Here is a 15,982-nt window from a genome sequence, read left to right as displayed (position 1 = left end):
CTGAATTCCAAAAGTTGGTGTTTCAAAAGATGTCATCAGTTTCCAAAAATACGCCAATCCTCACCTATCCTCTGCGAGATACTTGTGGAGTGAAAAAGATTATTCAGAAACGAGTGCACTTTTAATATTAAGTATGTATTACTTTTACAAGACGAAACAATAAAAAGAAGGATGCTAACACTTTTTATGCTTCTGGATTATTCTACTTGATTTAGTTTAAGTTTTGCTTCAGCATAAAAATTGACTAAATAAAGACATCTATTGAAACACCTGCATTTTGACATGAGTTTGGAATGAACTGGTGAATACGGAGGCGTGTATTTATTTTGAAAGTTCTACTTAAGTAAGACTTTATTCTGTCTACTTCCTAAGCCTCGCATCTTATTCCATGCCTTGTTCTCTTGATTTGATGCTTTAGCATGACTGTTGCTTGTTGTTGCTTGGTTTCAAAATTCTCGAGATATCAAGTCTGCGTCAACGCAACGTCGGTCACAGCACCGATTGGGAATGGCTTCACTCCGTGTGACTGATTCTCATGTAACGTGAGCTCTTCTTAGTGATTATGGAAATTGAACCTTACCAAAGCAATTATATACGGACATATATAACCTTTATTACAAAGTTTAAATAAAGGCGTATTGTGAATTTATACTAATACCGGTACATTTAAATTAGGCTGATTACAGCCTTATAAGACCTTTTATGACCTTATACAAATTAGTATGTGTTATACAGCCTGTAGAGTTAAACCAATATAACGCTCCAGCGATTTTGATAGCACAGACTGTGCAATTATTATTTTTGCGTCATAATTTCATAGAAATTGAATGTTTAAAATAACACTTGCACAGTCTGTGCTATTATAATCGCTGCAGTGTTATCTTGGTCTAACTCTATAAGATCTTTTACAACTTATGTGATATGATTATGAAGTTCATCTTTGCCTGTAACTAAAGCGTTAGGCGCCAAGTAAACTTCATAATTGAACTTAAAGACATAAGGTACAAATTCCCTGAATAAAAGTTGAGCAAGCGTTATATAAGAGTCGTAATGTTTGTTCGTCCGTGTGTCACACCCCGAGCACCGTCACCGTAGATTTAGGTATACCTGGGGTAAATATTAACCGTAATTATATTTAAAGGGTATAAGTATATAGATGCAGATGTCTAGAGATATAAAAATACTTTTCGATTCAAATCTTGAATAAAAAAATAATAAGGATCTTTCAAACTTTTGAGCATTTTGTCCGAGTCTTTTCATTAGTAATTATTATGGTACCAGCAAAAGGAACTTGCAGTTTGATTCAAACTACATTAATGGCTGGTTACTACAATAACCAGCCAAATCTGGTACTGATATAATGATTTATTTTATTCACAAATATTTAATAAAGACAAATGGTATTGTTTTTTTTGCATGCGACGTGTTTTGTTTATTAGGTAGGTACCTATCTCAAATAAATCAGGGTGCCAAATTCATGTGCATTTAGGGGCACATAGAGTAGTTTATACTTACAAATACACCATTTAAAGTAAATATATCATCCTGATTTATCAATAGGTACACAGTGACATAAGTGTTAGAATTAGAAACCTGCAATTAAACACTTTTCAATCTGTATCTTTAGAACATGTTTTTTTTTAACGATTGCCGTTGATTTATTTGTTTTCTTCTTCATGTATTTTTTTACGATTTAAAAACCTACGATATTTACATATGCAATATCACCCAATACCGCCGTTCAAACACATAGACTACCTGATCTTATATGTAATTAAAAATATACTTGTATCTCAACATCACATGTTCAAGTACTTAGGTATTGACTTCTTGTTGCAATCCCCAAATTCACCTAACGTGAACACATCCCTTTGAAATTACACAACAATTACTATCACATATCCCGTAGCTCCCAATCAAGTTATATAAGAGCCTTATAAGCGCTGCATAACCGACGTTACCGCCGACTCTTCCAGACGACGACATTCCCGCGCACCGCAGCGCGTCCGTCGCCAAGGACCACTTCTTCGACGACTCCCCGGTCGTCAAATCCCCGCCCGAGCCCACCCGGGTGAAGTCTCCCGAGCAGATGAACATGCGGTCACCGGATCCAGTCAACTGGACCGTACCCCTCGACACTGGGAAAACGTTTACGGTCACCCAGAACGTGAAGAGCGGTGAGTTAGGCCTTCTAAGGGTGCTAGGTGGCAAGTGTAGTTAGACGTGAAACTGATTTTACGACCGTTCTATAACCGTTATAAAGATAGACTAAGCGTGTACAGTCAGCTGCATAGATAACTGACACCCCTGTATAGAAATTTGTTCGCAGGTCGGGTCAACTATCTCTGCAGCTGACTGTTTTTGACTGTTTTTTTTTTAAAGTAAAGCAAGAGAATCCTTATTAAGAATATTGCGCTTAGCCTTTTGAGACTGTTATACAATTTATGTCTATAGATCAGCGGTGTTTTGTAACCTAACTTAAAATTACTTACGTAAAAAAAGTTTCACATACTTCGATTAATTCTGTACAAAAGAGTATCTTTTTCTCACTTCATTTTGGTGGCGGTTTTGCAGAATGTACATGATATAATTAATTTGTTAATTAGTAGACGATATAAGTTGTTTAAACCTATTATACCTATTTTTAATACTTACGCTTTTTCATCTTTAAGTATAGAAAATTACGATTGTTATAAGGAGAATACAAATGCTATTCTTTTAACGAACATGTAAGTAACAAGTTTTTGTTCTTTCCTAAGACCTTTAATTTTCACCTATAAATAGGTACTTACTTTAATAGACCTTAGATTTATAAGACTTTTTTTTTATTTACGAAGAAGATACTCTTTACAGATAGGTATAATAAAGTAGTTTAAATCAAGTCGTTAGCCCATAATGTAGGTAAAATAAGTCATTCAATAGACAAGAATAAAGAAGAGACAACCATGCCATTACACATTAATTTTATTCGTTTTTAAATTATATTATATTTTTAATTCTTTACCATGTTTTGTCTTATCGAATCTCGTTGATTCGTGAAACAGAGAGATGTTTACTTAGGTACTATTTTTTTTCTTAATAATATTTCACAAATGGATCTCTATGACGATTCATTGATTGAAAAACTCAGTACCAACTCTAAAATAAGTGAAACATTTTTTTATTGATTTTTTTTAATTAAAATTAGCCAGGTAAAAACTATCATTCATTGTATGATGTGTGATTAGTAAAGTATAGCAACACTAGCATACCGGTAGAGCTTGCCACACACACCAGTTTAATTCAAGACACACGATCATTCGTATTTAGAACACAAAACTCATTAAACAGCATCATCCATTTCGAATGACATCACATTGTTTAATTTCAGATCATCTTATTAAGCATTTGATTTTATCTTATATCCACAAAACAATCTAACTTTAAACTTCACCTCTATCGTCCCACGTCCTAACTATTATACTAGTTACCTCTAGGTAATTAAATTAAAAGTTTTAATTTGTAGTACCTTTGATACAAATTTTACTGGCAATTTTTCATGTATTGTGGGCTGCCAGAGGTTAAAAAAATCTCAACCATCTTGACATCTGTCACAGAACGTTGCGCGAAAATTCGGCCATAGACACGTTGTGCAAATTAAAAAAACAAACGCCATTTTGTTTTGTGGACATAGAACGTAACTTTACTCACGTTTCACGTCACCGGCCATACAACTCGCTCACCACATTTCAGATGAGACCGTAAAGCGCCCTAGCTCAGAGTTTAAGGGCGCGTCGGTGGCAGAAGACGGACCCAAGCCCCAAGGTACGCCGACCACCGCCATCGCCTAGTCATCGCCACACAGTGTGACAGACCATGCGACAGTGAACTCTCAGACAAAGTCACGAGATCACTGCCACATAAGCACCACACACGATCGACACCAGAAAACTATAATCTGTTTTATATAATTATATTTATTCGATAGTTCATGATTAAATTGTGTTAATCCAATAATTGAAATGCTTTTATTCATTTATCCGTGCTCTGCTGAGGCGTCGAACACGTATGTATCCACTTGTCCGTGTGTGTGTCTGTTTCGATGTTTGCGTGCACTTCACTTGTATGGCACTTAACGATTCATCTTTGGCTCTCAGGTGCTCAATTAGCAATCGTATATCTGTGATCCCTTAAAAGAAACTGACATTCTGGTCTGGTTGTTCCAAATTAGTGTCGTACTCATATTTTTGTACTTAGAAGAAAACATTTGTTGGTGATTTTTTATGCTCATCTACTAGAATTGCAGGATCTGGCAAACGTTCTATTCTGAAGTTATAAAGGACGATAAAGGATAGAATGCTTGTCATTTTTCTGTTCACAGATAAACGCATTGAGGATCCAATTGAACATCTATGACGTCAGTTTACTTTGCATGTTGCCTGCCCTGGCTATTGAATTGAGTCAATTCAGAGTCATTCGTGTTTAACATTCTTCATTAAATACTTTTTCAGTCAACTGAGTCATATAAATAGTTTGTTTTTAGTCTATATAACTAGTATAACTTAGGTCGTTCGTCTACTGACTTGATTTAATAGTTCTTTGCTAGTCATAGTTATCAGGAAGATGCTAGTTAGAGAGGAAGAACAAGACTAAGATATCTACTGATTATTTAATTTTCTAAACCCCAATGAGAAGGCTAATTTGTTGTACAAGTTATTGTTATATCCGTACTTTGTCACAATATATGTTCAGATTCCGCTACTACCTATTCCGCAATTGGCATCTTTTTTATTACATCGTTACCTACATCCAGAAATTAATTATAGGTCGTATGCCTTAAGAATGCAGTAAAATCATTATCGTCCGCCGGCCTAGCCACGCCCGTAACCAATCAAATAGAAAGTCAAGTTGACAGTGACCAGTTAAAGGCGTACGTTCTAATTAGGAACGATTTGATTGGTTACGAGCATCGCCACGCCAGGTCGTCGGACATTGATTATTTTACTTCATTTTCAATGCGAATGAACTATAGTCATAATCATCTACTTTAAAAATTATGTGAAAGGATCTTACATGGTTTCAAGTCCTTAGGCTTCCATAGGAGGATTGGGTCCGTCTCTTTCCAATGGTATAAGTAAAATGGTAAAAATATGTTACTTTAGATTTTTTGGAGCTAATTTCATTTCATAAGCCTATAGTATCATTATAGTAATTAGCTTGCATGTATGTTACTAAGAAATTACTAAAAAGGACTGTTCTTAATATTTCTGATTCTGGTTCTCCCTGAGAGACGCATGTTGTATAAATTTCTTTTTTGACTTGCAACGGATTATCTTCCTAGATAATTCGGAGTTTTGATTGAAGTAACATAGGTCTATTTAATATTATAATAATTTAATTCCATATGTTATCTATATCAGTAGACACATAAGTACTGTGCCACATAATGTACCTATGATGTGGACAAGTAAGTATTTATATAAGCACCAAATATAGGTAGAACATTAATGTTGACTCAAAGAATCGCTAGGTTATTGTGTAATAAAAATAGATGTTGTTCAATATATTTATATATGTGCTTACGAGTATATAGGAAGTTTCAAATCAGATCAGATATTGATGTGCTTCTATATTTTATACGTAAACTATATCAATGATCTAAAGTCTCAAATGTATAGATTAAAATGAGTAAAGCCAGCTTCTTTCTTAAGTACCTAGGTATAATAAAGTATTCTCATTTGGAACTTCCTCTTCTAGCTTCGTCTTAAACACTTAACTAAATATCGGATTAAATACTTTCAGAAATCGCTCCAATCCACCATCAGCAGATGTCGCCCATTCGCTCGCTGAAGAAGAGCGACTCACCGAATAGCCTCAGCAAGCGCACCGACAAAACCCCCACCACCCCCGTCAGCCTCACCCCAATCGACGAAACTAAAGCCCTCGACATGAACAAACTGAATGGTGTTAACGGGGTCAACGGAGTCAACGGGGTTAACAGCAATCAGCTGACCCCCGAAACTCCCGTTCAGGACTTTAAAGAAGTCGTGAAGAAGTCGACTGAAGCGACTCAAGTCGCTCCGGGAGTGGTCGACACCACTGTAGTGAACGACGGGCCGACGGACGGACTGACCGCCGCCGAGGTGCTAGACAGAGCCCGCACGAGATTCGACAAGTTCTGGGGAAAGAAAGAGGAAGACAACGTGTAGATTGATCATGACTTGTTCGAGTTCAATATTGGATTGAGAAGTGTTAACGGCTTTAGACCAATTCTGGTTGGTCGAGTCATTTTATTGGGCTAGTTCGTAATGAGACAGTTCTCTGTTCTTTGTATTATTACAAGATCTTGTTGGCAGGACTAAGTAAGAATTGTCTATGGTCTGGTGAAGCTGAAAAGCTTATTGGAGGTAAATTTACTTGAACGGACCCACCTGGAAAAGAAAGTCTGGAATGTCCGAGAATATTGTCTGGATTGTTTTGTACCTAATGTGAACTAAAATCTGAGCTAAATATTAAAGAGACAACTAGATATGCAATATTGAACATTGGACAGAAATGTAGGAACAAATAATGAAAATGCAGTATTTAAAAACTGTTACGATTAAGATAATGCTTCGCTTTATAACGACTGTAATACGTATGTATTTTTAATATTTATTTAATGTTATGAAGAATCACAGTCTATTTAATAGGAGTGTGGTGGCTTGTGATAGTAGCGTTGAATATTGAATAACGTTGATTTAAGTATGATTTACTGTCTAAAATATTGAAATCGTGATAGGATATTTCACGTAAAGCCACTTCGCACTTACATTCCGCAAGATCCCTATACATTTATCTCATTCAGTTTAAATCACTGCCTATAAAGACATAAGCATGTTTTATCTATATATCAATATATGTTCTATTCACTGATATCTCATTTAGAAACAATATTTAAGTATTTTAAGTATATCTGGATTTCTTAAATATTTATGAATTATTTCATTCGGTGACACAATCGATTATTTTGTTAAGTTTATTTTCTACATTGTATGTAGGTATAAACCGTATAAATAGGTATATCATATGTATGTAAGTATAAAATTTTATATAAAATGGCTAATCCCGAAATAAAATTTAATAAATAAATCATTATTACGTTAACATGCTAAGTTACATTCTACGGGGAAAGAGTCGAGTCGTATTAGGTAGGTACTTAACCTAAAATCGCAGATGATTCAAAATTGTATTTATTTACGTCGATGTTAGCACAACTAAACCGTCCAACCCAATTAACATAGTATTTTTTGGCAATTTTAAAATTTTCATTTTAAATAGATTTTCATGTGTATTATCCTATTTTTTGCCACCTTGAATCCGAACAAACCTAATCAGCCAATCGCAGCACTTCACTACTTGGCGCGAAGCGCGTATCAGTAAAAAAAAAACTTTGTGGACTATTTAGTTTTTGCTTTCCTACTCAAAGGACATTTACGCAAATACGTAACATTAACATAATTAAATATAATTTAGTGTGATAAAAAGTAACTAAAGATGGATATATCGAGATTTACACGAAATTCCTGCCGTCTCTGTTTAACTGAAAGCGATTTTAATGTGTCCCTATTCGGCACCTATGCCAGGAAAACCCACATAGTGGAAAAAATCCTAGCGACTATGAAAATTGTTATAGAAGACACAGATCCGCTCACGACCATCTGCTACAAGTGCGCAGGCAACGTTGAGAGGTATTACGACTTTATAACAGTTATAAAGAAGAGTCAGAATCGCCTGAACTGCAATCAACGCGAGCGTAATCTAGGCCTGTTGGATGAATCCATCAATCGCCGTCGCGTGTCTTACGTGAGGGAAGAGCTAGAAGCCAGCGATTTTACTTTCTCTTTTCTCGAAATACCGGAGGAGAAAAGAGAAAAGTCCTCTAGTCCTTTATTTTCGTATATATCACCACAGAAACCGCTCGTTAAAAAGGAGACAGACGTTTGGAAAACGCCCCGAGAAGTCGGCCAGAACAAGAGGTTTGAGTGTGAGGATAAGTCTTGTGAGAAGAAACGGCAAAGGAACTGCTCGCGAGACATGTTCGAGACTCAGTCGCAAGAGGAAGAACAGCCAAAAGGTTTCGATTGGAAACTGACCCCCGACGACAACATTATAAAGAGAGTCCGAGCGAAATTCGGCTGGTCTTAGTCGAAATCAACCGTTATAACAGACAATGTTCTTTTTCTTAATTTTATTCTTAATATAAAATTGACAAATTGATGTTAAAAATGAATAGACTAATTTTGTTATTCCTTACATTCCATAGACAGGGTAAAAATATTTGTTTGTTGATAATTTGAATAATTGATTGATTTAAATAGAAATTTAAGACGCCATACATTAAATTGTAACAACTAAAGTCCGTTTTTTTACGACTTCTATAAGTTATCATCCTAGTCATTGTTTTATCCAATGAATTGGAATAACAAAAACTTATTAATACTTTTCATGCCATCCAGATAACCTACGATACGATGAAAAATTATAAAAATGGCGTCTTTATATATTTAAGTTTGCAATATTTAAGTTCCTAAAAGTCCATCTAACATCCATCCATGCATTTCTTTCAGCTGGTAACGTTATGTTATTATAAGGCTAAACGATTGTAATGTTAGGTGTGTAATGTATTTAATACATTATTTAATAATAATACCTTTCAGAATATGTCAGTTGTTAATTGTTTGTAAGTTCCTATTTTATGATTGTTATTTTTTTCACGCACAAACTCTTTGAATTATCATCCCATTCCTTCAGGCAAAAACACTTGTTATTTATTGTATGAATGTAAAGACAGTATCATTTTATATAATTTAGCAAAAATTCAAAAATAATGTCTTGATTAAAATTATACCATATGAGCCCTGCCGTATGTAGACTCCATAGTTGGTAATGAATGATAGCTTTGCTACTGGTTTGTATAGCGTGTTTATTTTCAGTTGTTACTTCAAAATGAACACCTAAATACCTAAATAAAAATTTGAAATTATGTTGCATATTTATTCGGATACAATAAACAGACAAAGCCCTGCCCTAAGGGCCGGTACAGACGGACTGCAACTCGACTGCAACTTGTATGGGAACTGCACGTCGACGTTGCAGTTGGAGTGCAGTCGGCATGCAGTTCCCATACAAGTTGCAGTCGAGTTGCAGTCCGTCTGTACCGGCCCTAAGGGCCTGTTTCACAATCTCCAAGTAAAGTCCTGGATATGCTACTTGCCACTTATACGACGAATAAAGTCATCGTTGGCGTTTCACTATCTTCGAATAAGCTTAACTGGTAGATAAAGAGCTAAGTTTTACGGGAAGTTTTATATGGCAGTTAATTTATTTGTTATCCAATACTTGGATATTGTGAAACAGGTCCTAATACACTGTATAAAATTTATAGACACATTTTGAACCTTCTTACTTATGCCCAATTTACACGGGATATCTTGCATGCGTTTTCGTTACCTACATTCCAGTTTTTGGTCAATCGACCGAATTCATAAGTGCAGATGTATTGAATAATACTTTCCCATCGTATTTTCTCGAAATCGTTGGTATTTGTCACGTTACTTCGATCAACCTCAGTACTTTTTGTATCGAGACTGACTGAAATAGCAAGACACGTTGGTGTATCGTGAAAATACGATGGGAAAGAATTATTCACTACATCTGTAACGCTGTAGTTAGCAATGTATCGAATATTCTTGAACCATCTAAATATGGAAGGTAGAGGCAAGGAACAGAAACTCCTTAACAGAATTGTTGCAAAAGTATCCAGCTGTCAGCTATAAATAATAGTTCCAAATATCTCCAGAGTAGCGCTAGAGTAGCTAAGAACCTACGCGTTATTGACGGAGTGAAGTGCGCTATGATTAGATTTTCTTCTCAAGTATTCTAGGTATTGTAGCGCCACCTATCTATGGTTTTTTGTCGGACACCTTTCGGTATATGGAGATTTTGTTCCTTGCCTCTACCTTTCATTACATCTAAATGGGGCTATAGACAAGCAATGCAAGGCAAGGAGTCGGGAATTTAAATATAAAACTAGAAACAGTTAATTCATGACTTTATTTCATTTTCATATCAATTCATACACCGATTAGTCTAGAGAAAATAACTCGGACGCTTCCTATAAGAAACCTTATTATACAAATCACATTCATTTTACGCCAAGATAACGCAGTACTCTACACAAGTTTAATACAATACCGACATCAATAAAACTGACAATATCTGACACTTACATCACAATTTCAAATATTGATAATATTGTAAATGAATCTATCCGATTTTCAAAGACATGAAATAATACTACACTAAACCTTTTAAGGCAGGTCGCGGACGATACTTGAAGTCATCTTTAATTTCGTCTGCCACCGACCTAACTTCAACCAGCCATCAACTCAATTTCTGAACAAATCTATAAAACAAACTGAACATAATAATGTCATAATTTGCAAGTGCTAAAAAATACTCATCATACTAGCCAGTACATTTAAAATTAAGTATGCTTTCTGTATAAACTAGAAAATGCTAAGTAATTTTAATGTTTTTATTAATTTATGCCATTGGCGCAAATGTAATTTAACGTATGGTTAATTTTGATTGTATCGACTACGGCAATATTATTTATATTTTGATGATCATTCAACATGACCTAGGTGATCCTTATAGGCTAGGGTTAGTACGGTCAGCCAAAAAAGTGGTTTACCACTTTTCGACTCTATTTGTCAAGTAATAGAGTCGAAATGTGGTAAACCATATTCTTGGCTGACTGTACGCCAACATAAAGGGTTGACCACAATCAGTTGAGAAGCTCAGTATACAAAGAAAGACGGGCAGCGCATCAAACGTATCTATAATTACACCACTAGAGTATCAGACTGACAATTAAGTAAAAGGTCTCACATTATTAAACACTGAAACATAGTGTCAACATCAATACAACATAACTTTTTTAAAGCCGTGGTCCCGAAATCAATTATTTATTCTCAAATAAATCTACACAAAATTCATTGTTATTATTGGTCTCTCAACGAGCAAAAACAATAATTGGGCAAATATACAATTACCCTGTACTACCATGCACGAAAACATTAAAACAATTTCATCAATGAGTATTGCTAGGAAATTATTCCTACATTAAATCGTACTACAAGACACACTGAAGCGTTTTATGGTGACTAGTTTTAAAATGCCAAAATAAACATCTGGAGTTCAACAATTTTACTTATTTTAAATATGCTGAGAGAAAATTAACGTTTACGAATGTGTATTTCATATTATCACGTTACGGTATCAAATATACCTTTAACTTGCGCGAAATAAATGGGTGGGTTCGTTCAGTCGCAAACCAATTTTGTCAATAGAAAAAGGCGATAGAAAATGTTTAAATAATTCATTGGCGATTGTCAACTTCCATACACACTTTGAATTTGACGCCTTTTTCTACTGACGAATAAAGTTTCTAAACTATACAACAGATATTCTTAAGCGAAGTTAAACATATGTGTACGTTTTGCACCCTATTCCGTTGTTATAAGATCTTTTTTAGGTTGACATCGAATGTACGACATGCATAGAACGCTCCATTGCGTCATTAGTCTAAAAAATAACATGCCAAATATATTTGAGTGAAACAAACTGTGTTTTAAATTATGAAAACATAAATTCATAGCGTTTTTACAAACATGTTACCATTATAGGAGTATTAAATATAATCAATATTTCCTAAAATTATTTTAATACCCCTTTACCTTAAAAAAACCAAAGGAAAAAAAAAGACTTTTAAAACCTTTAAGAGCTGGTAAAAGTATTTATTTTTAAACATATATTGTTAAACTATTTAACGTTTAGAATTTAACTTATCGTCATTTAATACAACAGCATTAAGACCGAAATATTTTTAAACTAGTTTAACAAATATTTGAATAAGAAAATCAGCTGAGGCATAACGATACAAGATAATTTCTTTTATAACAGATAGACTTCATTACTAGGGTAACCTTATAAAAAAAAGTATGAAAAAAGTAATATTTTAGCAATTAATAAAATCAAAAAACGTCACGTCATGAGCTTTGTTAAAAACAAAAGTTTTTTTTTTTTTAATTTTAAGTAAGTTCTGATTCTGCAGCATTATACCAGAAACTTTTTTTTTTTTTTGGCCATTTACCCCATTTATTTACTGATAAAATGTTACGTCTTGTTTCGTTGCTTTATTTTAATTGTACAAGATCTGTGAAGTTACCGGTTGTATCTTCAACTATGTCCGCAACACACTTGAGTTAAAATAATAATATATCGATGAAATGAACAAAATCACTTGTACATTTTTGCATACCATCAAGAATGCACAAGTAACTTGACGCGCAACTATACAATTTTACACAAAGTAAAATTATTAAAAATAGTTTCTGTTAAATGGAATGTTAAGGTGAATTAGTGATATTTCTATACTAATTTAGACGTCATTAGTGTTATTTAGAATAACGGCTTTATATTTCTAAATTAATCGTTCGTATTTTGATCGTAACAGGTGAATCAACAAATATATCTCTAAATGCGCTGACAATTTACTGTCTCTGTTCCACATATCGAATAGAGTGAGAGATCCGATTATGACCAAAGACTAAAACTGCCTATGCGCACTTAGAGCAACGAAAGTAGAAACACCAGATTTTATCGATAATCGTTTACAAGTATCTATATTCGGAAGACGATTATGGAACCTTCTTTCAAAGATTGTATTAGATACGAAGGTAAATTAAGGGATACGTAAGTAATCTTAAAAGAACAGTGAACAGAATAGTGAAAAGAAGGTTCGACTCTATGGCACTATTTATCGATGTTTTTGCAATTATTAAAATAAAATAGTACATTACGATACAAGTGCGAAAAATAGGAAATTCGAAACGAGTGGCGATAAATTAAAACACGACCGAAGGGAGTGTTTTAAATCGACACGAGTTGCGAATTACCTATTCGCACATGTATCGTACAACGTTTTACAGTACATATGGCCCTTTAAATGTTCGACACAGTAACGTAATATGCTACTTCTCGCACTAGTGCTATAAAGTAGCCCCATATTTACTGTAAATGGTTATTACTTGTCTCTGTCTGTCACGGTTACCTTATTTACAAAAAAAGCTCTCAAGGCATACTAATTCATGTGAACTTTGTAAAAAAAACAATAAACACGACAAAAACAATAAAATAAAAAGAAAAATGAAAAACACGTCAAAACAAAAAACTAGTTAAGAGAAAAGTATGGGCATGCTTAACTAACTAATAATATTGCAAGTTCAAAAATTCTAGGGCGATTTAAAAATATATCACAATATTCACTAATCTAAGAAAACATACTTGCAAAAACTAAACGCTAACATGAGATTAAAACGATTTAGTCAATGGGGATGGGCTATGGACGAGTGAATTTAGTTCTTATGGTCCACGACTTAAGGTTGGTATTATCAATTTAGCTCATATTTCGTTAGGTTAAATTATTCTACTAGGAACAAACAAGCAAACTTTGAACCCGTCCCCGCGACTCTAAAACTTGCCCTTTTCAATAAAAATACTAATAAAGATTTGTTTACGCCTCAACTTTGTAATACTGGAAAAGCGGCTGAATAAAAACGTGAGAACAAATTTTACATTAAAATGACTAAAGCTATACACAGTCTAAAGGAAGCTTACAGCGATTTTTTTGTTATATTTTTATATTTTTAACTGTACGTCAACACGACACCGAAGTTAAACGCCATCGGCAAACATTCTACAATAAAGACTTATCTCTCGTAGCTTATGTCTAACGTTCTTCCACTCATTATAATAGCATAAAATCACATCACTCGGTTCTATACTAAATAAATAGAATTCGTTTGAAGCGTCAGGTGACCACGGGTTACCTACCAGACTATGCAATGTTAGAACGCCGCCTGTCGTAGCCGCGCGTCAGGTCACGTTTTGGCGATCATAGACTCAACTTAGATCTTACTCTGTATCTTTAAGTATTTAAATAAAAGTAAACAAACAATTTGTAAATTTTCGAGTAGTTATAACATTTATTGGTTAACCAACCAAATACCAAAAACCGCCTGGATCTGTCACTGAACGACCTGACTTTAACCTACATTATTTGATCACATAATGTTTTCATCTAGCCTCTACTGGCTTAAGAAGCCATTTGAGGATAGATTTTGTTTATTTTTATTTCAATACCTAAAGATACAGAGTATAGGGTCTCCCGAGCGTCGGCGTCTAACTCTATGGCAGCTGCTCGACGCAACGTTGGCGCAACTGCGCAGCGACGCCATTTTCCATAGCGCCGACTAGACGCCGACGCCCAAGAAGTGTGGGGTGGCCCATAGGGTTAGGAAGCGTATGTAAATCGCGGTCGCCACACATGGTCGCTTATTTGCATCGAGCCACAAAAATCAGTTATATTCGACACAATTCTCAATGTCTATAAATAATTATAAATCATGTTTCTAATGTATAATCACACTAATGTACCGATGGAAATATTCCAAAAAATTTTCACAGCGGTGTTTCGAATTTTTATATGAAGATCGAAATCCCATTTCCAAATTGGAATATTCCTTTATTTCTTGTAAAAACATCCGAGAAAATTTCGAACTTTTTGGAAAATTTCCACAACTTACCCATATGGGTAAACAGATGTTTATACAGATCGTAAACGTGAATGCAACTGATAAGCCGCAGTGGCGAAGCTAGGCGAGGGCGAAGCGCCGCTTATTATCTTGGGAACACACATAGAAACAAAAGAGCTTTTCAGATGTGACTTCGCCCACGGCTAGATTAGGTACTATGCCACTGGTAAGCGGAGATAGAAGCGTCCATGTGTGGTAACCACGACACATAGTCCAGCAGGTCCTTACTTCTCCTGCGAGGAGGAGCTGGAGGCGCGGCCCCGGCCCTTCCTCTTGGAGTCTTCGGAGCTCTCGGGGACCTTCTCAGTGGAACCTCCCGCTTCGCTCAGTTTACTTGGTGGCTGCTGCTGGGTGGGGGTGTTGCCGCCCTGAACGAAAAAAAAAAGATTGTTTAAAAAATATATACTTGATACAAGATTTTATCGCCAAAATACTTATTGTCGCCTAATACATACACAAGCAAATATTTCTATAAATATTTAGTCCAGTTTTTGTATCGATTGTGTCCCCCGGAATCACGGAATAAATAATAGTACTACCGAACAGAAATGACCCTTCCAACAAAACCGAAGTTTGACAGCGATTCAGGGACGAATTATGCTGTCCCTTTCTAATGTATGGCACTATCCCTTTCGGCCATTTAGGGTTGTCAAAATTCAAGTCATTATGTTATCTATGGTCGTGCACGTATAGGGACGTCAAGTTGTGCCAACCCTAATAATTGCTCGGAGCAATGCTGAGCCCAACGGAGCCGAAAATAGCCAAAAGGAGGAGTGTTGCGGCCCATGACGGTTGAACGGCGTTCCACCTCCATACAGGCTATAAGGCAGAACTTATCTTTTTCCTACTGGCCTTGTTGGCCTTCCTGCTGGGCTTCTTCGTCACTGTCCTGTGTTCCTTTCCGCCCCGTCCCCCCAGCAGCTTGCTGACCTTGCTGGCATTCTACCTCTTACCTTTTTCCTACTGGCCTTGTTGGCCTTGTTGGCCTTCCTGCTGGGCTTCGTCGTCACTGTCCTGTGTTCCTTTCCGCCCCGTCACCCCCAGCAGCTTACTGACCTTGCTGGCATTCCAACTTTTACCTTTTTCCTGCTGGCCTTGTCGGCCTTCCTGCTGGGCTTCTTCGTCACTGTACTGTGTTCCTTTTCGCCCCGTCACCCCCAGCAGCTTGCTGACCTTGCTGGCATTCTACCTCTTACCTTTTTCCTGCTGGCCTTGTCGGCCTTCCTGCTGGGCTTCTTCGTCACTGTCCTGTACTCCTTTCCGCCCCGTCACCCCCAGCAGCTTGCTGACCTTGCTGGCAT

The 15,982-nt window shown here is 35.8% G+C and overlaps 2 protein-coding genes across 7 annotated transcripts in view; one reads left to right on the top strand and one right to left on the bottom strand.

Annotated features, from left to right (window-relative positions):
• Nucleotides 1–9,004, top strand: part of LOC133530810 (uncharacterized) — a 116,790-nt gene extending 107,786 nt beyond the window's left edge. For 4 of the 6 annotated variants that reach the window (XM_061868877.1, XM_061868874.1, XM_061868878.1 and 1 more), the window contains 3 exons: nucleotides 1,977–2,177; nucleotides 3,733–3,804; nucleotides 5,782–9,004. In XM_061868877.1, coding sequence (XP_061724861.1) covers nucleotides 1,977–2,177; nucleotides 3,733–3,804; nucleotides 5,782–6,188 — 680 coding nt within the window. In that variant the 3' untranslated portion in view covers nucleotides 6,189–9,004. Of the gene's footprint in view, nucleotides 1–1,976; nucleotides 2,178–3,732; nucleotides 3,997–5,781 lie in introns of those variants that run through there. The other 2 variants (XM_061868876.1, XM_061868879.1) reach the window with 2 other exon arrangements.
• Nucleotides 9,005–10,059: 1,055 nt separating this feature from the next.
• The window catches only part of LOC133530814 (microtubule-associated serine/threonine-protein kinase 3), a 131,766-nt gene continuing 125,843 nt past the window's right edge, over nucleotides 10,060–15,982 (bottom strand). The window contains exon 36 of the mRNA XM_061868887.1: nucleotides 10,060–15,049. Within this exon, the coding sequence (XP_061724871.1) occupies nucleotides 14,906–15,049 (144 nt within the window). The 3' untranslated portion in view covers nucleotides 10,060–14,905. The remainder of the gene's footprint in view (nucleotides 15,050–15,982) is intronic.

The sequence above is a fragment of the Cydia pomonella genome, chromosome 23 (genome assembly GCF_033807575.1).
Source record: "Cydia pomonella isolate Wapato2018A chromosome 23, ilCydPomo1, whole genome shotgun sequence".
NCBI classification, from domain to species: domain Eukaryota; kingdom Metazoa; phylum Arthropoda; class Insecta; order Lepidoptera; family Tortricidae; genus Cydia; species Cydia pomonella.
This window is presented reverse-complemented; position numbering and strand designations above follow the sequence as displayed.